This window comes from Phyllobates terribilis, unplaced genomic scaffold (assembly GCF_046119375.1).
Source record: "Phyllobates terribilis strain yellow unplaced genomic scaffold, ASM4611937v1 Scaffold_1923__1_contigs__length_190088, whole genome shotgun sequence".
Taxonomy (NCBI): domain Eukaryota; kingdom Metazoa; phylum Chordata; class Amphibia; order Anura; family Dendrobatidae; genus Phyllobates; species Phyllobates terribilis.
Genome location: NW_027364683.1, coordinates 159,433 through 183,983, shown reverse-complemented (window position 1 = coordinate 183,983; position 24,551 = coordinate 159,433). Strand labels below are relative to the sequence as shown.

General features: G+C 53.1%; 1 protein-coding gene across 1 annotated transcript in view; it reads left to right on the top strand.

Annotated features, from left to right (window-relative positions):
• Nucleotides 1-18,508: 18,508 nt before the first annotated feature.
• Nucleotides 18,509-24,551, top strand: part of SLC15A5 (solute carrier family 15 member 5) — a gene marked incomplete at its 3' end in the record, with an annotated part of 159,394 nt that continues 153,351 nt past the window's right edge. The window contains exon 1 of the mRNA XM_073669080.1: nucleotides 18,509-18,923. Within this exon, the coding sequence (XP_073525181.1) occupies nucleotides 18,509-18,923 (415 nt within the window). The remainder of the gene's footprint in view (nucleotides 18,924-24,551) is intronic.

Sequence of the window (24,551 nt, the reverse complement as noted above, 5' to 3'; positions counted from 1 at the left end):
TGTGTGGGGAATGTACTGTGGAGACATCATACTGTGTGTGGAGGGAATGTACTGTGGGGACATCATACTGTGTGTGGAGGAATGTACTGTTGAGACATCATACTGTGTGTGGAGGGAATGTACTGTGGAGACATCATACTGTGTGTGGAGGGAATGTACTGTGAGGACATCATACTGTGTGTGGGGGAATGTACTGTGAGGACATCATACTGTGTGTGGGGAATGTACTGTGGAGACATCATACTGTGTGTGGAGGGAATGTACTGTGGAGACATCATACTGTGTGTGGAGGAATGTACTGTGGAGACATCATACTGTGTGTGGAGGGAATGTACTGTGAGGACATCATACTGTGTGTGGAGGGAATGTACTGTGGAGACATCATACTGTGTGTGGAGGGAATGTACTGTGAGGACATCATACTGTGTGTGGAGGAATGTACTGTGAGGACATCATACTGTGTGTGGGGAATGTACTGTGGAGACATCATACTGTGTGTGGAGGGAATGTACTGTGGAGACATCATACTGTGTGTGGAGGAATGTACTGTGGAGACATCATACTGTGTGTGGAGGGAATGTACTGTGAGGACATCATACTGTGTGTGGAGGAATGTACTGTGGAGACATCATACTGTGTGTGGAGGAATGTACTGTGAGGACATCATACTGTGTGTGGAGGAATGTACTGTGGGGACATCATACTGTGTGTGGAGGAATGTACTGTGAGGACATCATACTGTGTGTGGAGGGAATGTACTGTGGGGACATCATACTGTGTGTGGAGGGAATGTACTGTGAGGACATCATACTGTGTGTGGAGGGAATGTACTGTGGAGACATCATACTGTGTGTGGGGGGAATGTACTGTGGAGACATCATACTGTGTGTGGAGGAATGTACTGTGGGGACATCATACTGTGTGTGGAGGGAATGTACTGTGAGGACATCATACTGTGTGTGGAGGGAATGTACTGTGGAGACATCATACTGTGTGTGGGGGGAATGTACTGTGGAGACATCATACTGTGTGTGGAGGGAATGTACTGTGGAGACATCATACTGTGTGTGGAGGGAATGTACTGTGGAGACATCATACTGTGTGTGGGGGGAATGTACTGTGGAGACATCATACTGTGTGTGGGGGGAATGTACTGTGGAGACATCATACTGTGTGTGGGGGAATGTACTGTGGAGACATCATACTGTGTGTGGGGGAATGTACTGTGGAGACATCATACTGTGTGTGGGGGGAATGTACTGTGAGGACATCATACTGTGTGTGGAGGAATGTACTGTGAGGACATCATACTGTGTGTGGGGGAATGTACTGTGGAGACATCATACTGTGTGTGGGGGAATGTACTGTGAGGACATCATACTGTGTGTGGAGGGAATGTACTGTGAGGACATCATACTGTGTGGGGGGAATGTACTGTGGAGACATCATACTGTGTGTGGAGGGAATGTACTGTGCGGACATCATACTGTGTGTGGAGGAATGTACTGTGAGGACATCATACTGTGTGTGGGGGAATGTACTGTGGGGACATCATACTGTGTGTGGAGGAATGTACTGTGAGGACATCATACTGTGTGTGGGGGGAATGTACTGTGGAGACATCATACTGTGTGTGGGGGGAATGTACTGTGAGGACATCATACTGTGTGTGGGGGGAATGTACTGTGAGGACATCATACTGTGTGTGGGGGAATGTACTGTGGAGACATCATACTGTGTGTGGGGGAATGTACTGTGGAGACATCATACTGTGTGTGGGGAATGTACTGTGGGGACATCATACTGTGTGTGGGGGAATGTACTGTGGAGACATCATACTGTGTGTGGGGGAATGTACTGTGGGGACATCATACTGTGTGTGGGGGAATGTACTGTGGAGACATCATACTGTGTGTGGAGGAATGTACTGTGGGGACATCATACTGTGTGTGGAGGAATGTACTGTGAGGACATCATACTGTGTGTGGGGAATGTACTGTGGGGACATCATACTGTGTGTGGAGGGAATGTACTGTGGAGACATCATACTGTGTGTGGAGGGAATGTACTGTGGAGACATCATACTGTGTGTGAGGGAATGTACTGTGGAGACATCATACTGTGTGTGGAGGGAATGTACTGTGGAGACATCATACTGTGTGTGGGGGAATGTACTGTGGGGACATCATACTGTGTGTGGAGGGAATGTACTGTGAGGACATCATACTGTGTGTGGGGGGAATGTACTGTGAGGACATCATACTGTGTGTGGGGGAATGTACTGTGGAGACATCATACTGTGTGTGTGGAGGAATGTACTGTGAGGACATCATACTGTGTGTGGAGGGAATGTACTGTGAGGACATCATACTGTGTGTGGAGGGAATGTACTGTGAGGACATCATACTGTGTGTGGGGGAATGTACTGTGGAGACATCATACTGTGTGTGGGGGGAATGTACTGTGGAGACATCATACTGTGTGTGGGGGAATGTACTGTGGGGACATCATACTGTGTGTGGAGGGAATGTACTGTGAGGACATCATACTGTGTGTGGGGGGAATGTACTGTGAGGACATCATACTGTGTGTGGGGAATGTACTGTGGGGACATCATACTGTGTGTGGAGGGAATGTACTGTGGAGACATCATACTGTGTGTGGAGGGAATGTACTGTGGAGACATCATACTGTGTGTGGGGGAATGTACTGTGGGGACATCATACTGTGTGTGGGGGAATGTACTGTGGAGACATCATACTGTGTGTGGAGGGAATGTACTGTGGAGACATCATACTGTGTGTGAGGGAATGTACTGTGGAGACATCATACTGTGTGTGGAGGGAATGTACTGTGGAGACATCATACTGTGTGTGGGGAATGTACTGTGGAGACATCATACTGTGTGTGGGGGGAATGTACTGTGGAGACATCATACTGTGTGTGGGGGAATGTACTGTGAGGACATCATACTGTGTGTGGGGGAATGTACTGTGGGGACATCATACTGTGTGTGGGGGAATGTACTGTGGGGACATCATACTGTGTGTGGGGGAATGTACTGTGGGGACATCATACTGTGTGTGGGGGAATGTACTGTCTCCAGTGGTCTGAGCTGCTCTTTGGTGGTCTGGCCTGGTCTGTAGTGGTTTGGGGTGTGTCTGTGGTGGTCTGATATGTGACTGAGGTGGTCTGTAGTGGTCTGAACTGCTCTTTGGTGGTCTGTAGTGATTTGGGGTGAGTCTGTGGTGGTCTGTAGTGGTTTGAGCTGCTCTTTGGTGGTCTGTAGTGGTCTGAGGTGGTCTGTACTGCTCTTTGGTGGTCTCTAGTGGTTTGGGGTGTGTCTGTGGTGGTCCGGTCAGGGGCGATGAGCTTTACCTTACGGGTGAGTCTGTAGAAAGCGGTCACCAGACTCAATAACATCATTTTCAGAAGGACAATGGTGGCGTAGGTGGCGAACGCCCGGAAAACATCACTATCTGCCAACTGCAGCATCCTGCAGGAGAGAAGACCGGGAGCATGAGCAAATCACACCGCCCCCAGGGAAGAACGACGGGAGCCCACAGCAGCTTCCTGCAAGAAGGACCCCAGGACACAACTAACCCTAATGGGGGAGGAGCCATCCACAGCTTTATGTGTGACCCAGTGGGGGAGGCGACTATGACAGCTGCATGCAATCTATTACTCTCTGTTAACAGCCATTGATCTGGAGTATAAGACAAGATGTAACAGCAGAATAGTGAATGCAGCTCCGGAGGTGACAGGAGGATAAGACATGATGTAACCTCAGAATAGTGGCTGCAGCTCTGGAGGATAAGACATCATGTAACAGCAGAATAGTGACTGCAGCTCTGGACGTGACTGGAGGATAAGACATGATGTAACAGCAGAATAGTGACAGCAGCTCTGGAGGATAAGACATCATGTAACAGCAGAATAGTGAGTGCAGCTCTGGAGGTGACTGGAGGATAAGACATGATGTACCAGCAGAATAGTGACTGCAGCTCTGGAGGTGACTGGAGGATAAGACATGATGTACCAGCAGAATAGTGACTGCAGCTCTGGAGGTGACTGGAGGAAAAGACACCATGTAACAGCAGAATAGTGACTGCAGCTCTGGAGGTGACTGGAGGATAAGACACGATGTAACAGCAGAATAGTGACTGCAGCTCGGGAAGTGACTGGAGGATAAGACACGATGTAACAGCAGAATAGTGAGTGCAGCTCTGGAGGTGACTGGAGGATAAGACATGATGTACCAGCAGAATAGTGACAGCAGCTCTGGAGGAGACTGGAGGATAAGACATGATGTAACAGTAGAATAGTGAGTGCAGCTCTGGAGGTGACTGGAGGATAAGACATGATGTAACAGTAGAATAGTGAGTGCAGCTCTGGAGGTTACTGGAGGATAAGACACCATGTAACAGCAGAATAGTGACAGCAGCTCTGGAGGTGACTGGAGGATAAGACATGATGTAACAGTAGAATAGTGAGTGCAGCTCTGGAGGTGACTGGAGGATAAGACATGATGTAACAGCAGAATAGTCAGTGCAGCTCTGGAGGTTACTGGAGGATAAGACATGATGTAACAGCAGAATAGTGACTGCAGCTCTGGAGGTGACTGGAGGATAAGACACGATGTAACAGCAGAATAGTGAGTGCAGCTCTGGGGGTGACTGGAGGATAAGACATGATGTAACAGCAGAATAGTGACTGCAGCTCTGGGGGTGACTGGAGGATAAGACATGATGTAACAGCAGAATAGTGACTGCAGCTCTGGAGGTGACTGGAGGTTAAGACACCATGTAACAGCAGAATAGTGACAGCAGCTCTGGAGGTGACTGGAGGATAAGACACGATGTAACAGCAGAATAGTGACTGCAGCTCTGGAGGATAAGACATGATGTAACAGCAGAATAGTGAGTGCAGCTCTGGAGGTGACTGGAGGATAAGACATGATGTAACAGCAGAATAGTGACAGCAGCTCTGGAGGTGACTGGAGGATAAGACACGATGTAACAGCAGAATAGTGACTGCAGCTCGGGAAGTGACTCGAGGATAAGACACGATGTAACAGCAGAATAGTGAGTGCAGCTCTGGAGGTTACTGGAGGATAAGACAAGATATAACAGCAGAACAGTGAGTGCAGCTCTGGAGGTGACTGGAGGATAAGACATGATGTAACAGCAGAATAGTGACTGCAGCTCTGGAGGTGAGTGGAGGATGAGACATGATGTAACAGCAGAATAGTGACTGCAGCTCTGGAGGTGACTGGAGGATAAGACATGATGTAACAGCAGAATAGTGACTGCAGCTCTGGAGGTGACTGGAGGATAAGACATGATGTAACAGCAGAATAGTGACAGCAGCTTTGGAGGTGACTGGAGGATAAGACACGATGTAACAGCAGAATAGTGACTGCAGCTCTGGAGGTGACTGGAGGATAAGACACGATGTAACAGCAGAATAGTGACAGCAGCTCTGGAGGTGACTGGAGGATAAGACACGATGTAACAGCAGAATAGTGACTGCAGCTCTGGAGGTGACTGGAGGATAAGACACGATGTAACAGCAGAATAGTGACTGCAGCTCTGGGGGCGACTGGAGGATGAAACACGATGTAACAGCAGAATAGTCAGTGCAGCTCTGGAGGTGACTGGAGGATAAGACATGATGTAACAGCAGAATAGTGACTGCAGCTCTGGAGGTGACTGGAGGATAAGACATGATGTAACAGCAGAATAGTGACAGCAGCTCTGGAGGTGACTGGAGGATAAGACATGATGTAACAGCAGAATAGTCAGTGCAGCTCTGGAGGTGACTGGAGGATAAGACATGATGTAACAGCAGAATAGTGACAGCAGCTCTGGAGGTGAGTGGAGGATGAGACATGATGTAACAGCAGAATAGTGACTGCAGCTCTGGAGGTGAGTGGAGGATGAGACATGATGTAACAGCAGAATAGTGAGTGCAGCTCTGAAGGTGACTGGAGGATAAGACACGATGTAACAGCAGAATAGTGACTGCAGCTCTGGAGGTGAGTGGAGGATGAGACATGATGTAACAGCAGAATAGTGACTGCAGCTCTGGAGGTGAGTGGAGGATGAGACATGATGTAACAGCAGAATAGTGAGTGCAGCTCTGGAGGTGACTGGAGGATGAGACATGATGTAACAGCAGAATAGTGAGTGCAGCTCTGGAGGTGACTGGAGGATGAGATGTATTGTGAGATCAGTACATGATGTGGTGACTCAGCAGATACTTTGGTCATGTGATCACAGCTGGCTGTACAGAGGTCAGCTATGAAGGAGGGGGGCAGAGCAGAACATGCAGAGCATGGACAGCAGAGCCTGCAGAGCAGAACATGCAGAGCAGAGCCTGCAGAGCAGAACATGCAGAGCAGAGCATGGACAGCAGAGCCTGCAGAGCAGAACATGCAGAGCAGAGCCTGCAGAGCAGAACATGGACAGCAGAGTCTGAAGAGCAGAACATGGACAGCAGAGCAGAGCCTGCAGAGCAGAACTTGGACAGCAGAGCAGAGCATGGACAGCAGAGTCCAAACAAAGAGCAGAACATGCAGAGCAGAGCATGGAGAGCAGAGCAGAGCATGGAGAGCAGAGCAGAGCATGGAGAACAGAACATGCAGAGCAGAGTCCAACCGCAGAGCAGAGCATGGACAGCAGAGCCTGCAGAGCAGAGCATGGAGAGCAGAGTCCAACCGCAGAGCAGAACATGCAGAGCAGAGCATGGAGAGCAGAGCAGAGCATGGACAGCAGAGCCTGCAGAGCAGAACATGCAGAGCAGAGCCTGAAGAGCAGAACATGCTGAGCAGAGCCTGCAGAGCAGAACATGCAGAGCAGAGCCTGCAGAGCAGAACATGCAGAGCAGAGCCTGCAGAGCAGAACATGCAGAGCAGAGCCTGCAGAGCAGAACATGCAGAGCAGAGCCTGCAGAGCAGAACATGCAGAGCAGAGCCTGCAGAGCAGAACATGCAGAGCAGAGCCTGCAGAGCAGAACATGCAGAGCAGAGCCTGTAGAGCAGAACATGCAGAGCAGAGCCTGCAGAGCAGAACATGCAGAGCAGAGCCTGCAGAGCAGAACATGCAGAGCAGAGCCTGCAGAGCAGAGCCTGCAGAGCAGAACATGCAGAGCAGAGCCTGCAGAGCAGAACATGCAGAGCAGAGCCTGCAGAGCAGAACATGCAGAGCAGAGCCTGCAGAGCAGAACATGCAGAGCAGAGCCTGCAGAGCAGAACATGCAGAGCAGAGCCTGCAGAGCAGAACATGGAGAGCAGAGCCTGCAGAGCAGAACATGCAGAGCAGAGCCTGCAGAGCAGAACATGCAGAGCAGAACATGGACAGCAGAGCCTGCAGAGCAGAACATGCAGAGCAGAACATGGACAGCAGAGCAGAGCCTGCAGAGCAGAACATGGACAGCAGAGTCCAAACAAAGAGCAGAACATGCAGAGCAGAGCATGGAGAGCAGAGCAGAGCATGGAGAGCAGAGCCGCAGAGCAGAACATGCAGAGCAGAACATGCAGAGCAGAGTCCAACCGCAGAGCAGAACATGCAGAGCAGAGCATGGAGAGCAGAGCCGTAGAGTCCAACCGCAGAGCATGGACAGCAGAGCTTGGACAGCAGAGCAGAACATGGAGAGCAGAGTCCAACCGCAGAGAAGAGCATGGACAGCAGAGCATGGACAGCAGAGTCCAACCACAGAGCAGAGCATGGACAGCAGAGCCTGCAGAGCAGAGCAGAGTCCAACCGCAGAGCAGAACATGCAGAGCAGAGCCGCAGAGCAGAACATGGACAGCAGAGCAGAGCATGGAGAGCAGAGTCCAAACGCAGAGCATGGAGAGCAGAACATGCAGAGCAGAGCATGGAGAGCAGAGTCCAACCGCAGAGCAGAGCATGGAGAGCAGAGTCCAACCGCAGAGCAGAACATGCAGAGCAGAGCATGGAGAGCAGAGCCGCAGAGTCCAACCGCAGAGCAGAGCATGGACAGCAGAGCAGAGCATGGAGAGCAGAGTCCAACCGCAGACCAGAGCATGGACAGCAGAGCATGGACAGCAGAGCAGAACATGGAGAGCAGAGTCCAACCGCAGAGCAGAACATGCAGAGCAGAGCATGGAGAGCAGAGTCCAACCGCAGAGCAGAGCATGGAGAGCAGAGCATGGAGAGCAGAGTCCAACCGCAGAGCAGAGCATGGAGAGCAGAGCAGAGTCCAACCGCAGAGCAGAACATGCAGAGCAGAGCATGGAGAGCAGAACATGCAGAGCAGAACATGGACAGCAGAGCCTGCAGAGCAGAACATGCAGAGCAGAGCAGAGCCTGCAGAGCAGAACTTGGACAGCAGAGCAGAGCCTGCAGAGCAGAACTTGGACAGCAGAGCAGAGCATGGACAGCAGAGTCCAAACAAAGAGCAGAACATGCAGAGCAGAGCATGGAGAGCAGAGCAGAGCATGGAGAGCAGAGCAGAGCATGGAGAGCAGAGCAGAGCATGGAGAGCAGAACATGCAGAGCAGAGTCCAACCGCAGAGCAGAGCATGGACAGCAGAGCCTGCAGAGCAGAGCATGGAGAGCAGAGTCCAACCGCAGAGCAGAACATGCAGAGCAGAGCATGGAGAGCAGAGCCTGCAGAGCAGAACATGCAGAGCATGGACAGCAGAGCCGCAGAGTCCAACCGCAGAGCAGAGCATGGCCAGCAGAGCATGGAGAGCAGAGCAGAGTCCAACCGCAGAGCAGAACATGGAGAGCAGAGCATGGAGAGCATGGAGAGCAGAGCATGGACAGCAGAGCTTGGACAGCAGAGCAGAGCATGGAGAGCAGAGTCCAACCGCAGAGAAGAGCATGGACAGCAGAGCAGAGTCCAACCGCAGAGCAGAACATGCAGAGCAGAGCATGGAGAGCAGAACATGCAGAGCAGAACATGGACAGCAGAGTCTGAAGAGCAGAACATGGACAGCAGAGCAGAGCCTGCAGAGCAGAACTTGGACAGCAGAGCAGAGCCTGCAGAGCAGAACTTGGACAGCAGAGCAGAGCATGGACAGCAGAGTCCAAACAAAGAGCAGAACATGCAGAGCAGAGCATGGAGAGCAGAGCAGAGCATGGAGAGCAGAACATGCAGAGCAGAGTCCAACCGCAGAGCAGAGCATGGACAGCAGAGCCTGCAGAGCAGAGCATGGAGAGCAGAGTCCAACCGCAGAGCAGAACATGCAGAGCAGAGCATGGAGAGCAGAGCCTGCAGAGCAGAACATGCAGAGCATGGACAGCAGAGCCGCAGAGTCCAACCGCAGAGCAGAGCATGGCCAGCAGAGCATGGAGAGCAGAGCAGAGTCCAACCGCAGAGCAGAACATGGAGAGCAGAGCATGGAGAGCATGGAGAGCAGAGCATGGACAGCAGAGCTTGGACAGCAGAGCAGAGCATGGAGAGCAGAGTCCAACCGCAGAGAAGAGCATGGACAGCAGAGCATGGACAGCAGAGTCCAACCGCAGAGCAGAGCATGGACAGCAGAGCCTGCAGAGCAGAACATGCAGAGCAGAGCATGGAGAGCAGAGTCCAACCGCAGAGCAGAGCATGGAGAGCAGAGCATGGAGAGCAGAGCAGAGTCCAACCGCAGAGCAGAACATGCAGTGCAGAGCCGCAGAGCAGAACATGGACAGCAGAGCAGAGCATGGAGAGCAGAGTCCAAACGCAGAGCATGGAGAGCAGAACATGCAGAGCAGAGCATGGAGAGCAGAGTCCAACCGCAGAGCAGAGCATGGAGAGCAGAGCAGAGTCCAACCGCAGAGCAGAACATGCAGAGCAGAAAATGGAGAGCAGAGCCGCAGAGTCCAACCGCAGAGCAGAGCATGGACAGCAGAGCAGAGCATGGAGAGCAGAACATGCAGAGCAGAGCATGGAGAGCAGAGTCCAACCGCAGACCAGAGCATGGACAGCAGAGCATGGACAGCAGAGCAGAACATGGAGAGCAGAGTCCAACCGCAGAGCAGAACATGCAGAGCAGAGCATGGAGAGCAGAGTCCAACCGCAGAGCAGAGCATGGAGAGCAGAGCATGGAGAGCAGAGTCCAACCGCAGAGCAGAGCATGGAGAGCAGAGCAGAGTCCAACCGCAGAGCAGAACATGGAGAGCAGAACATGCAGAGCAGAACATGGACAGCAGAGCCTGCAGAGCAGAACATGCAGAGCAGAGCCTGCAGAGCAGAACATGGACAGCAGAGCAGAGCCTGCAGAGCAGAACTTGGACAGCAGAGCAGAGCCTGCAGAGCAGAACTTGGACAGCAGAGCAGAGCATGGACAGCAGAGTCCAAACAAAGAGCAGAACATGCAGAGCAGAGCATGGAGAGCAGAGCAGAGCATGGAGAGCAGAGCAGAGCATGGAGAGCAGAACATGCAGAGCAGAACATGCAGAGCAGAGTCCAACCGCAGAGCAGAGCATGGACAGCAGAGCCTGCAGAGCAGAGCATGGAGAGCAGAGTCCAACCGCAGAGCAGAACATGCAGAGCAGAGCATGGAGAGCAGAGCAGAGCATGGAGAGCAGAACATGCAGAGCAGAGTCCAACCGCAGAGCAGAGCATGGACAGCAGAGCCTGCAGAGCAGAGCATGGAGAGCAGAGTCCAACCGCAGAGCAGAACATGCAGAGCAGAGCATGGAGAGCAGAGCCTGCAGAGCAGAACATGCAGAGCATGGACAGCAGAGCCGCAGAGTCCAACCGCAGAGCAGAGCATGGCCAGCAGAGCATGGAGAGCAGAGCAGAGTCCAACCGCAGAGCAGAACATGGAGAGCAGAGCATGGAGAGCATGGAGAGCAGAGCATGGACAGCAGAGCTTGGACAGCAGAGCAGAGCATGGAGAGCAGAGTCCAACCGCAGAGAAGAGCATGGACAGCAGAGCATGGACAGCAGAGTCCAACCGCAGAGCAGAGCATGGACAGCAGAGCCTGCAGAGCAGAACATGCAGAGCAGAGCATGGAGAGCAGAGTCCAACCGCAGAGCAGAGCATGGAGAGCAGAGCATGGAGAGCAGAGCAGAGTCCAACCGCAGAGCAGAACATGCAGAGCAGAGCCGCAGAGCAGAACATGGACAGCAGAGCAGAGCATGGAGAGCAGAGTCCAAACGCAGAGCATGGAGAGCAGAACATGCAGAGCAGAGCATGGAGAGCAGAGTCCAACCGCAGAGCAGAGCATGGAGAGCAGAGCAGAGTCCAACCGCAGAGCAGAACATGGAGAGCAGAGCCGCAGAGTCCAACCGCAGAGCAGAGCATGGACAGCAGAGCATGGAGAGCAGAGTCCAACCGCAGAGCAGAGCATGGACAGCAGAGCATGGACAGCAGAGCAGAACATGGAGAGCAGAGTCCAACCGCAGAGCAGAACATGCAGAGCAGAGCATGGAGAGCAGAGTCCAACCGCAGAGCAGAACATGGAGAGCAGAGCAGAGTCCAACCGCAGAGCAGAACATGCAGAGCAGAGCATGGAGAGCAGAGCCGCAGAGTCCAACCGCAGAGCAGAGCATGGACAGCAGAGCAGAGCATGGAGAGCAGAGTCCAACCGCAGAGCAGAGCATGGACAGCAGAGCAGAGCATGGAGAGCAGAGTCCAACCGCAGAGCAGAACATGCAGAGCAGAGCATGGAGAGCAGAGTCCAACCGCAGAGCAGAGTCCAACAGCAGAGCATGGACAGCAGAGCAGAGTCCAACCGCAGAGCAGAACATGCAGAGCAGAGCAGAGTCCAACCGCAGAGCAGAACATGGAGAGCAGAGCAGAGTCCAACCGCAGAGCAGAACATGCAGAGCAGAGCATGGAGAGCAGAGCCGCAGAGTCCAACCGCAGAGCAGAGCATGGACAGCAGAGCAGAGCATGGAGAGCAGAGTCCAACCGCAGAGCAGAGCATGGACAGCAGAGCATGGACAGCAGAGCAGAGCATGGAGAGCAGAGTCCAACCGCAGAGCAGAACATGCAGAGCAGAGCATGGACAGCAGAGCATGGACAGCAGAGCAGAGCATGGAGAGCAGAGTCCAACCGCAGAGCAGAGTCCAACAGCAGAGTATGGAGAGCAGAGCATGGACAGCAGAGCAGAGTCCAACCGCAGAGCAGAACATGGACAGCAGAGCCACAGAGTCCAACCGCAGAGCAGAGTCCAAATACAAAAGATGAAGACCAGATGCTGAAACCTAATGAATCCCACCTGAGAGCTGTGAGGGTCCTGGGACAGAACTGGAGAACAAACTGCTTCCTACTGGTGTGAATGACACCTACCCTGATCCTCCCTGTCCTCCTCTAGCCCACACCTACCCTGATCCTCCCTGTCCTCCTCTAGCCCACACCTACCCTGATCCTCCCTGTCCTCCTCTAGCCCACACCTACCCTGATCCTCCCTGTCCTCCTCTAGCCCACACCTACCCTGATCCTCCCTGTCCTCTTCTAGCCCACACCTACCCTGATCCTCCCTGTCCTCTTCTAGCCCACACCTACCCTGATCCTCCCTCTCCTCCTCTAGCCCACACCTACCCTGATCCTCCCTGTCCTCCTCTAGCCCACACCTACCCTGACCCTCCCTGTCCTCCTCTAGCCCACACCTACCCTGATCCTCCCTGTCCTCCTCTAGCCCACACCTACCCTGATCCTCCCCGTCCTCCTCTAGACCACACCTACCCTGACCCTCCCCGTCCTCCTCTAGCCCACACCTACCCTGACCCTCCCCGTCCTCCTCTAGCCCACACCTACCCTGATCCTCCCCGTCCTCCTCTAGCCCACACCTACCCTGATCCTCCCCGTCCTCCTCTAGACCACACCTACCCTGATCCTCCCCGTCCTCCTCTAGACCACACCTACCCTGATCCTCCCCGTCCTCCTCTAGCCCACACCTACCCTGACCCTCCCTGTCCTCCTCTAGCCCACACCTACCCTGACCCTCCCTGTCCTCCTCTAGCCCACACCTACCCTGATCCTCCCTGTCCTCCTCTAGCCCACACCTACCCTGACCCTCCCTGTCCTCCTCTAGCCCACACCTACCCTGATCCTCCCTGTCCTCCTCTAGCCCACACCTACCCTGATCCTCCCTGTCCTCTTCTAGCCCACACCTACCCTGACCCTCCCTGTCCTCTTCTAGCCCACACCTACCCTGATCCTCCCTGTCCTCCTCTAGCCCACACCTACCCTGATCCTCCCTGTCCTCCTCTAGCCCACACCTACCCTGACCCTCCCTGTCCTCCTCTAGCCCACACCTACCCTGACCCTCCCTGTCCTCCTCTAGCTCACACCTACCCTGATCCTCCCCGTCCTCCTCTAGCCCACACCTACCCTGACCCTCCCCGTCCTCCTCTAGCCCACACCTACCCTGATCCTCCCCGTCCTCCTCTAGCCCACACCTACCCTGATCCTCCCTGTCCTCCTCTAGCCCACACCTACCCTGATCCTCCCCGTCCTCCTCTAGCCCACACCTACCCTGACCCTCCCCGTCCTCCTCTAGCCCACACCTACCCTGATCCTCCCCGTCCTCCTCTAGCCCACACCTACCCTGACCCTCCCCGTCCTCCTCTAGCCCACACCTACCCTGATCCTCCCCGTCCTCCTCTAGCCCACACCTACCCTGATCCTCCCCGTCCTCCTCTAGCCCACACCTACCCTGACCCTCCCCGTCCTCCTCTAGCCCACACCTACCCTGACCCTCCCTCTCCTCCTCTAGCCCACACCTACCCTGATCCTCCCTCTCCTCCTCTAGCCCACACCTACCCTGATCCTCCCTCTCCTCCTCTAGCCCACACCTACCCTGACTCTCCCTGTCCTCCTCTAGCCCACACCTACCCTGACCCTCCCTGTCCTCCTCTAGCCCACACCTACCCTGACCCTCCCTGTCCTCCTCTAGCCCACACCTACCCTGACCCTCCCTGTCCTCCTCTAGCCCACACCTACCCTGATCCTCCCCGTCCTCCTCTAGCCCACACCTACCCTGATCCTCCCCGTCCTCCTCTAGCCCACACCTACCCTGATCCTCCCCGTCCTCCTCTAGCCCACACCTACCCTGATCCTCCCCGTCCTCCTCTAGCCCACACCTACCCTGATCCTCCCCGTCCTCCTCTAGCCCACATCTACCCTGATCCTCCCCGTCCTCCTCTAGCCCACACCTACCCTGATCCTCCCCGTCCTCCTCTAGCCCACACCTACCCTGATCCTCCCCGTCCTCCCCTAACCCACACCTACCCTGATCCTCCCCGTCCTCCTCTAGCTCACACCTACCCTGATCCTCCCTGTCCTCCTCTAGCTCACACCTACCCTGATCCTCCCTGTCCTCCTCTAGCCCACACCTACCCTGATCCTCCCTGTCCTCCTCTAGCCCACACCTACCCTGACCCTCCCTGTCCTCCTCTAGCCCACACCTACCCTGATCCTCCCTGTCCTCTTCTAGCTCACACCTACCCTGATCCTCCCCGTCCTCCTCTAGCCCACACCTACCCTGACCCTCCCTGTCCTCCTCTAGCCCACACCTACCCTGATCCTCCCTGTCCTCTTCTAGCTCACACCTACCCTGATCCTCCCTGTCCTCCTCTAGCCCACACCTACCCTGACCCTCCCTGTCCTCCTCTAGCCCACACCTACCCTGACCCTCCCCGTCCTCCTCTAGCTCACACCTACCCTGATCCTCCCCGTCCTCCTCTAGCCCACACCTACCCTGACCCTCCCCGTCCTCCTCTAGCCCACACCTACCCTGATCCTCCCCGTCCTCCTCTAGCCCACACCTACCCTGATCCTCCCTGTCCTCCTCTAGCCCACACCTACCCTGACATTCCCTGTCCTCCTCTAGCCCACACCTACCCTGACCCTCCCTGTCCTCCTCTAGCCCACACCTACCCTGATCCTCCCTGTCCTCCTCTAGCCCACACCTACCCTGATCCTCCCTGTCCTCCTCTAGCCCACACCTACCCTGATCCTCCCTGTCCTCCTCTAGCCCACACCTACCCTGACCCTCCCTGTCCTCCTCTAGCCCACACCTACCCTGACCCTCCCTGTCCTCCTCTAGCCCACACCTACCCTGATCCTCCCTGTCCTCCTCTAGCCCACACCTACCCTGATCCTCCCTGTCCTCCTCTAGCCCACACCTACCCTGATCCTCCCCGTCCTCCCCTAACCCACACCTACCCTGATCCTCCCCGTCCTCCCCTAGCCCACACCTACCCTGATCCTCCCCGTCCTCCCCTAGCCCTCACCTACCCTGATCCTCCCCGTCCTCCTCTAGCCCTCACCTACCCTGATCCTCCCCGTCTTCCTCTAGCCCACACCTACCCTGATCCTCCCCGTCCTCCTCTAGCCCACACCTACCCTGATCCTCCCTGTCCTCCTCTAGCTCACACCTACCCTGATCCTCCCTATCCTCCTCTAGCTCACACCTACCCTGATCCTCCCTGTCCTCCTCTAGCTCACACCTACCCTGATCCTCCCTGTCCTCCTCTAGCCCACCCCTACCCAGATCCTTCCTGTCCTCTTCTAGCCCACACCTACTCTGATCCTCCCTCTCCTCCTCTAGCCCACACCTACCCTGATCCTCCCTGTCCCCCTCTAGCTCACACCTACCCTGATCCTCCCCGTCCTCCCCTAGCCCACACCTACCCTGATCCTCCCCGTCCTCCTCTAGCCCACACCTACCCTGATCCTCCCTGTCCTCCTCTAGCCCACACCTACCCTGATCCTCTCCTCCTCTAGCCCACACCTACCCTGATCCTCCCTGTCCTCCTCTAGCCCACACCTACACTGATCCTCCCTGTCCTCCTCTAGCCCACACCTACCCTGAACCTCCCTGTCCTCCTCTAATCCACACCTACTCTGATCCTCCCTGTCCTCCTCTAGCCCACACCTACTCTGATCCTCCCTGTCCTCCTCTAGCCCACACCTACCCTGATCCTCCCTGTCCCCCTCTAGCCCACACCTACTCTGATCCTCCCTGTCCTCCTCTAGCCCACACCTACCCTGATCCTCCCTGTCCTCCTCTAGCCCACACCTATCCTGACCCTCCCTGTCCTCCTCTAGCCCACACCTACCCTGATCCTCCCTGTCCTCCTCTAGCCCACACCTACCCTGATCCTCCCTGTCCTCCTCTAGCCCACACCTACCCTGATCCTCCCTGTCCTCCTCTAGTCCACATCTACCCTGATCCTCCCTGTCCTCCTCTAGCCCACACCTACCCTGACCCTCCCTGTCCTCCTCTAGCCCACACCTACCCTGATCCTCCCTGTCCTCCTCTAGCCCACACCTACCCTGGTCCTCCCTGTCATCCTCTAGCCCACACCTACCCTGATCCTCCCTGTCCTCCTCTAGCCCACACCTACCCTGGTCCCCCCTGTCGTCCTCTAGCCCTACCCTTCCCTGATCCTTCCACCTCTGACTACCTTGTTTCAGGGATCTAGTGGGTTACACGACCTTTTAGAGGCAGAGATCACCGGAGGAAGCTTTTGAATTGGGAATCTTGGTGGATATATGAATGAGATAGAACGTCCCCAAATGGAATGAATTTAAACCAGGATTTAATCTATCGTTATGAATGAACTGTGATATTATTCATTGCTATTTGTATGTTTTTAAGGTTTTTTTGTAATAACTATATAATTAGATTTTAAGCTACGACTGGATTGGAGGAATGGTATCATGTGCTCCTGCAGGATGTGAAATAAGACGCCAGCTTTTGCCGTATGTCGATATGCACTGATTAAGGATAGCTATCCGAAACGCGTTTCCTAATGCGATCCGCCTACACTTGGTTGCGGTTGTGACTATGGATTGATTTTTTGTAATCGACTTTTAATGTTACTAAGAAAATTGACATTTTATGGAAGACCTCTATGTTGGAATTTTTTCTTCTCTGGATTGGTTTCCTCTCGGCATTGCTGGCTCCATGTGTTTGGTCTCCATGTGGCACTGCTGGCTCTGTGTGTTTGGTCTCCATGTGGGTGAGCTGACTCTTTCCCTCTTTCAGTATTGGCTCAGGTACAAGAAGGAAGAGATCGGGTGATCGCGTATGCCAGTCGGTCACTGCGGGACATGGAGAAGAATCCGGACAACTACAGTTCGTTCAAACTGTACTTGCTGGCACTGGTATGGGCCATGACTGAGAAATTCGTACTTGTTGTTGGTCAGAAATATACTTGCGGACAGACAACAACTCCTTAAAAAATGCAAAGCTGATCGCGCTGGAACAGCGATGGGTCGCAAGGATGTCCAAATATTAGTGCAAGATCTTCTATCGGTCTAAGGCCCTGAACATCTGTGTAGATTCTTGTCCCGAGTCACCCAAGCTGGACCAAAGTGAGACATAGACGAAGAGCTTGAAGGTGATGAGATCCCAGATTTCAGGCAGTTTGCCGCTGCTGTAATTGCCATCCAGGAGTCGAGACAAGAGCCCAGACCCACCTAGATTCTGGGCCGCTCAAGAGATGAGCGGATACATGTGCAACAGTCTGATCCAGAACTAGCGGAGCTGAGAAAATGGGTCGCCCTGGAACGAAGGCCTGGCCAAGAGGCTAGGGCTGCTTCACTCCTAACTACCCTGCAGATCTTGGGCCAGTGGAAAAGGATCTTCCTGAAAGATAACCTGCTGTGCCAAAGGATTCAACTACCTCGAGAGTACGATGTTACCTGGCAAGTGGTGGCTCCAGAAGCGCTAGCACTGCAACTAGCTAAAGAAGCTGATGAGCATCGAGCCCACTTTGGTGTGGAGAAGACCGTTCGGTGGTTACAACTCTTGGTGTATTGGCCCCAACTATGGCAAGAAGTTGAAAGAGTTTGTCGAAAACGTCGCCGGTGTGAGCTGAATAATCCCCCAGAATAGAGAGATCCTGTTCAGACTATCCGAACTTCTGCGCCCTTTTGAGGTCCTGATGATTGATTACCTGATAATCGGAACTTCGTACAATGGCTATGGGTACTGCTTGGTGATGACTGATCACTTCACTAAGTTCACGGTGGTGACTCCCACCCAGGACCAGACCGCCGAAACTGCAGCCAGAGCCATCTGTCAGGACTTCATCCGAATATATGGGTGCCCGAAGCGAATTCACTCCGACCAGGGGCCTGCTTCCAGGGACAAGTGATGGACGAGCTATATCTTATCTACAGAATCGATAAATCCCGAATGACCCCTTATCATCCTCAGGGGAACGGGGCCTGCAAGCGCTTTAACCGAACCCTGTGGCAAATGTATGTCTCTGGAAGAAGACAAAAAGATTAAGTGGCCCGAATTCTTGTCTGAGTTGGTGTGGGTTTATAACAATCGAGTCCATGTGACTACCGGTTACACTCCCTACATGCTGCTGTTTGGGTAGAATGGACGAGAAATCACTGAACTGGAGCTGGACTCAGAGGACCCCTGTCCGGGCAGTAGCCCAAATACCTGGATTCGAGAGCACCGACGCCGACTTCAGACAGTCCTATCGAGTGGTGAAATAGGTCCATCCAGACAACCCGGTGTACGAGGTCAGACACGAGGGAGATGACGCCGCAGCACCTAGAGTGTTGCACCAGAATATGCTGCGGCCCTGTTCTTCCGAAGTGGAGGACTGTAACGGGGCCGAGTCCCCAACTGAAGTGGCGGATGTCCCACAAAGGGGGATCGTTGAGAATGAGGAAAGATGGATTGCAGTACCGTTGGGTCCATCGGAACTGCCGATGCCACTCTCGAGTGAGACAGAGAATCAACCAGGAGGCGATTTACAATCCCCAGTGATCGACTCTTCGGGGACACCAGAGGCGCTGCTGCAAGAGGAGCCCCGCAGGACTGAGCGGACCAATGCCGGGATTCCTCTTAACCAGTATGCCCAGGATGAGTTCGTCTGGTCTCAGACTCAGCAGAAAACAAAGGAATGCGCTCAACTTTTTGCTGAATTTGGGCTGCCTGTGAAGAAACGTCAACCCCTCAAGGATTCCACTCGCCCAGGGACTGGTGAGCAAAAAGGGTGGAGGAATGTAGTAGAAGGCAGCAAAACATCAGGAGAACTCTTGCAGGATGTGCCATTAGTGAGGAAAGACTGCCGTTTGCTGGCCAGGAGAAATCAAGCGGAACCAAGTTGTGCTAGAGGATTTGAAGGGGGAGTAAATTCAGATGCCGGACCTGATCAGGTGACTCACAGGAAGGATTTCCTGGATATAAAAGCCCTGCGTGCCAAACCGCAGACAGATTTGGCGCCAAGCTGCAAAGCAGACGTGCTCTAGAGGTGCTGCAAAGCCGAGCGTGACAGGCCTCAGGAGGAGACCAGACACCGCCTGACAAGGTCCGGACCCCTCACAGAAGTTCCCTGAGTTCTGCATATGCTGATCAGGTACAGGACTCGCGCTCTGCATTGATTGATATTCTGGGATCTGAAGTCGCCTGCCAAGAGCCGAGGTCTCGACCCCACTGCCCCAAGCCTGAGAGACTACCACCGATGGTCAAGCCGAGAAGAGCTGAGAGAAGACTGCGACAGAAGAGGCGCGCCAGCAGTAGCGGAGGAACAGCGCAAGTGAACTTCTGGGTTTGTTAAGCCAGGAGAAATACACTATTATCTTTGTGTTGACCTTTGAATGCATGTGTGTTTCTTTGACTGGTCAAGAAGGACAGTGAGGGTACGTGCACACGATGCAGAAATGAAGCAGAAAATTTCTGCGTCATTTCTGCATCTCCCTGGCAGAAAAAAACGCATGCAGATTGTACATACGTTTTTCCTGCGGAATACATGCAGATTCACATGCGTTTCCGCATGTGGATTGACAAGCGCTTTCCAGGCGATATTAGCATCACCTGGAAAGTGCTTGACAACTAGGTCACACTATAGAAATCCATGCAACCGGCAACCGGCAGATATAGTGTGACCCGAGAGAGTGGTAAAAATAAAAAATAAATGTATACTTTACCCTCCGATGGCCCGTGCTGTCCAGCTCAATCCGTTCTCCCTCGCCGGCAACTTTGAATTGAAAGACCTGCCAACGTCAGCGTCACGTGACCCGTCACTCTGACGTCAGCGCAGGTCCTTCAACTCACTGCAAAGTGCCGGGAACCAAGCAGAAGTATACATTTATTTTTTATTTTATTCTTTTTTTACAGCTTTTTTAATGGTACCTGGGTGTGGAGGAGACTCTCCTCTCCTCCACACCCGGGTACCATCCGCACATTAGAACGCGCCAATAGCGCAAGTACAAATGCAGTCTTGCAGAATTGGCGCATTCTAATGCAAGTCAATGGCAGCGAAAATGCCGCGTTCACGCAAAATTAATTTACATGCTGCGGATTTTTGAGTGCAGCGTTTACGCTGCGGAAAAATCCGCATCATGGGCACAGCACATGCGGATTTCAATTGGGGAACATTGCTGCCCTTCTACCATGCGTTTTTAATGCGTTTCCGCGGCGTTTCCGCAACTGCAAAAACGCCGCGGAAACGCATTAAAAACGCGTCGTGTGAACTCAGCCTGACTCAGCGTTTGGGAACAATGATGTTTGTTACTATAGTAATTGTATATTGTACTAAGCCAGCTAATTTATTTACAGGAGCAGGGGGATTAGCTCAAACAAGTCTTGAGTGAGCCCTGCACCTTTACCTCTGACCTGTGACTGATGACCTTAGCCACATATGTAAATATAAAAAAGGGTTTTTCTATCCTGCTGCAAAGATAATTGAAAGGGAGAATCAAAGATCAGACAGACTCTTCAGGACATCAGCTTGGTAGTATGGCTTTATCCAGAGAGACACAGATTTGGATTCTACATGATTCCGACCTAAGGGTATCGGCCCTGACTGGAAGGATACGGATCTGCACCATTGACCATCAGAGAGACATGGATACATTTGGGGAGACCAGGTTGGGACGATGAAGTCACCTGGCCCCATGGATATGGTGTTTGGGGTTGCCAGGTGGGAACCCATGGAGACATTCAGAGAAGCCAGATTGGGACCAGCCAGTCATCTGGCCCCATGGAAACTCTCGGAGAGCCGAGGGTGGGATCAACAGATTTCCTGGCCTTGTACCTCGGTGGACTGTCGACTTCCTAAGCTTGCCGCTACCTCCTCTCTGTGGGGTCCCACCAAAAGCGGGGGGCCACTGGTTGAGGTAGTCAGCCTTGGAAGTCTCAAAGTCGCAGTTGTTCTCTCCCAGGCGGGCGGAGATGAAGGGTGAGACTGTGTAATGTTGCACCATCTTGGGTATTTGCTGGGACTGTTCTGTCTGTTTATTGTCCACTCTGTGGTTCAGTAAAGTATTGCCACGCTGTGTTACCCGCACCCTGTCTGAGTAGTATTACATCCACGGAAGACCCCGTATCTTCACAGTCCTGCTCATCATACAGCACCACTACTCTATCCAGAGTCCTAATAAATACAGTAGTGGAAACGTGATCATTTCCCGCACTTTTGCCGAAGTGGGCCGATTTTCAGTAGAAACGCTCAGGTGTCCGATCACGAGTCCGAATGTGTAATGTTCGTGCCGAACTTGAAAAAGACAAACGTTTTTTGAACACGTTCATTCATCAATCATCAGGAGGGTCTCAGTAATGTGCCCACAGTCATCAGGAGGGTCTCAGTAATGTGCCCACAGTCATCAGGAGGGTCTCAGTAATGTGCACACAGTCATCAGGAGGGTCCCAGTAATGTACACACAATCATCAGGAGGGTCTCAGTAATGTGCACACAGTCATCAGGAGGGTCTCAGTAATGTGCACACAATCATCAGGAGGGTCCCAGTAATGTGCCCACAGTCATCAGGAGGGTCTCAGTAATGTGCACACAATCATCAGGAGGGTCTCAGTAATGTACACACAGTCATCAGGAGGGTCTCAGTAATGTACACACAGTCATCAGGAGGGTCTCAGTAATGTACACACAGTCATCAGGAGGGTCCCAGTAATGTACACACAGTCATCAGGAGGGTCCCAGTAATATACACACAATCATCAGGAGGGTCTCAGTAATGTACACACAGTCATCAGGAGGGTCTCAGTAATGTGCACACAGTCATCAGGAGGGTCTCAGTAATGTACACACAATCATCAGGAGGGTCTCAGTAATGTACACACAATCATCAGGAGGGTCTCAGTAATGTACACACAATCATCAGGAGGGTCTCAGTAATGTACACACAGTCATCAGGAGGGTCCCAGTAATGTGCACACAGTCATCAGGAGGGTCTCAGTAATGTGCACACAGTCATCAGTAGGGTCTCAGTAATGTGCCCACAATCATCAGGAGGGTCTCAGTAATGTGCCCACAGTCATCAGGAGGGTCCCAGTAATGTGCCCACAATCATCAGGAGGGTCTCAGTAATGTACACACAGTCATCAGGAGGGTCTCAGTAATGTACACACAGTCATCAGGAGGGTCCCAGTAATGTGCCCACAATCATCAGGAGGGTCTCAGTAATGTGCACACAGTCATCAGGAGGGTCCCAGTAATGTGCCCACAATCATCAGGAGGGTCTCAGTAATGTACACACAGTCATCAGGAGGGTCCCAGTAATGTGCCCACAATCATCAGGAGGGTCTCAGTAATGTGCACACAGTCATCAGGAGGGTCTCAGTAATGTACACACAATCATCAGGAGGGTCTCAGTAATGTACACACAATCATCAGGAGGGTCTCAGTAATGTACACACAGTCATCAGGAGGGTCCCAGTAATGTGCACACAGTCATCAGGAGGGTCTCAGTAATGTGCACACAGTCATCAGTAGGGTCTCAGTAATGTGCCCACAATCATCAGGAGGGTCTCAGTAATGTGCCCACAGTCATCAGGAGGGTCCCAGTAATGTGCCCACAATCATCAGGAGGGTCTCAGTAATGTACACACAGTCATCAGGAGGGTCTCAGTAATGTACACACAGTCATCAGGAGGGTCTCAGTAATGTGCACACAGTCATCAGGAGGGTCTCAGTAATGTACACACAGTCATCAGGAGGGTCCCAGTAATGTGCCCACAATCATCAGGAGGGTCTCAGTAATGTGCACACAGTCATCAGGAGGGTCTCAGTAATGTACACACAGTCATCAGGAGGGTCCCAGTAATGTGCCCACAATCATCAGGAGGGTCTCAGTAATGTACACACAGTCATCAGGAGGGTCTCAGTAATGTACACACAGTCATCAGGAGGGTCTCAGTAATGTGCACACAGTCATCAGGAGGGTCTCAGTAATGTGCACACAGTCATCAGGAGGGTCTCAATAATGTACACACAATCATCAGGAGGGTCCCAGTAATGTACACACAGTCATCAGGAGGGTCTCAGTAATGTGCCCACAGTCATCAGGAGGGTCCCAGTAATGTGCCCACAGTCATCAGGAGGGTCTCAGTAATGTACACACAGTCATCAGGAGGGTCCCAGTAATGTACACACAGTCATCAGGAGGGTCTCAGTAATGTACACACAGTCATCAGGAGGGTCTCAGTAATGTACACACAGTCATCAGGAGGGTCCCAGTAATGTACACACAGTCATCAGGAGGGTCTCAGTAATGTACACACAGTCATCAGGAGGGTCTCAGTAATGTACACACAGTCATCAGGAGGGTCCCAGTAATGTACACACAGTCATCAGGAGGGTCTCAGTAATGTGCCCACAGTCATCAGGAGGGTCTCAGTAATGTGCCCACAGTCATCAGGAGGGTCTCAGTAATGTGCCCACAGTCATCAGGAGGGTCTCAGTAATGTGCCCACAGTCATCAGGAGGGTCTCAGTAATGTGCCCACAGTCATCAGGAGGGTCTCAGTAATGTGCACACAGTCATCAGGAGGGTCCCAGTAATGTGCCCACAGTCATCAGGAGGGTCTCAGTAATGTGTCCACAGTCATCAGGAGGGTCCCAGTAATGTGCACACAGTCATCAGGAGGGTCTCAGTAATGTGCCCACAATCATCAGGAGGGTCCCAGTAATGTGCACACAGTCATCAGGAGGGTCCCAGTAATGTGCACACAGTCATCAGGAGGGTCTCAGTAATGTGCCCACAGTCATCAGGAGGGTCCCAGTAATGTGCACACAGTCATCAGGAGGGTCCCAGTAATGTACACACAATCATCAGGAGGGTCTCAGTAATGTGCCCACAGTCATCAGGAGGGTCCCAGTAATGTGCACACAGTCATCAGGAGGGTCCCAGTAATGTACACACAGTCATCAGGAGGGTCTCAGTAATGTACACACAGTCATCAGGAGGGTCTCAGTAATGTGCCCACAGTCATCAGGAGGGTCTCAGTAATGTGCCCACAGTCATCAGGAGGGTCCCAGTAATGTGCACACAGTCATCAGGAGGGTCTCAGTAATGTGCCCACAATCATCAGGAGGGTCCCAGTAATGTGCACACAGTCATCAGGAGGGTCTCAGTAATGTGCCCACAATCATCAGGAGGGTCCCAGTAATGTGCACACAGTCATCAGGAGGGTCTCAGTAATGTGTCCACAGTCATCAGGAGGGTCCCAGTAATGTGCACACAGTCATCAGGAGGGTCTCAGTAATGTGCCCACAGTCATCAGGAGGGTCCCAGTAATGTGCACACAGTCATCAGGAGGGTCTCAGTAATGTGCCCACAATCATCAGGAGGGTCCCAGTAATGTGCACACA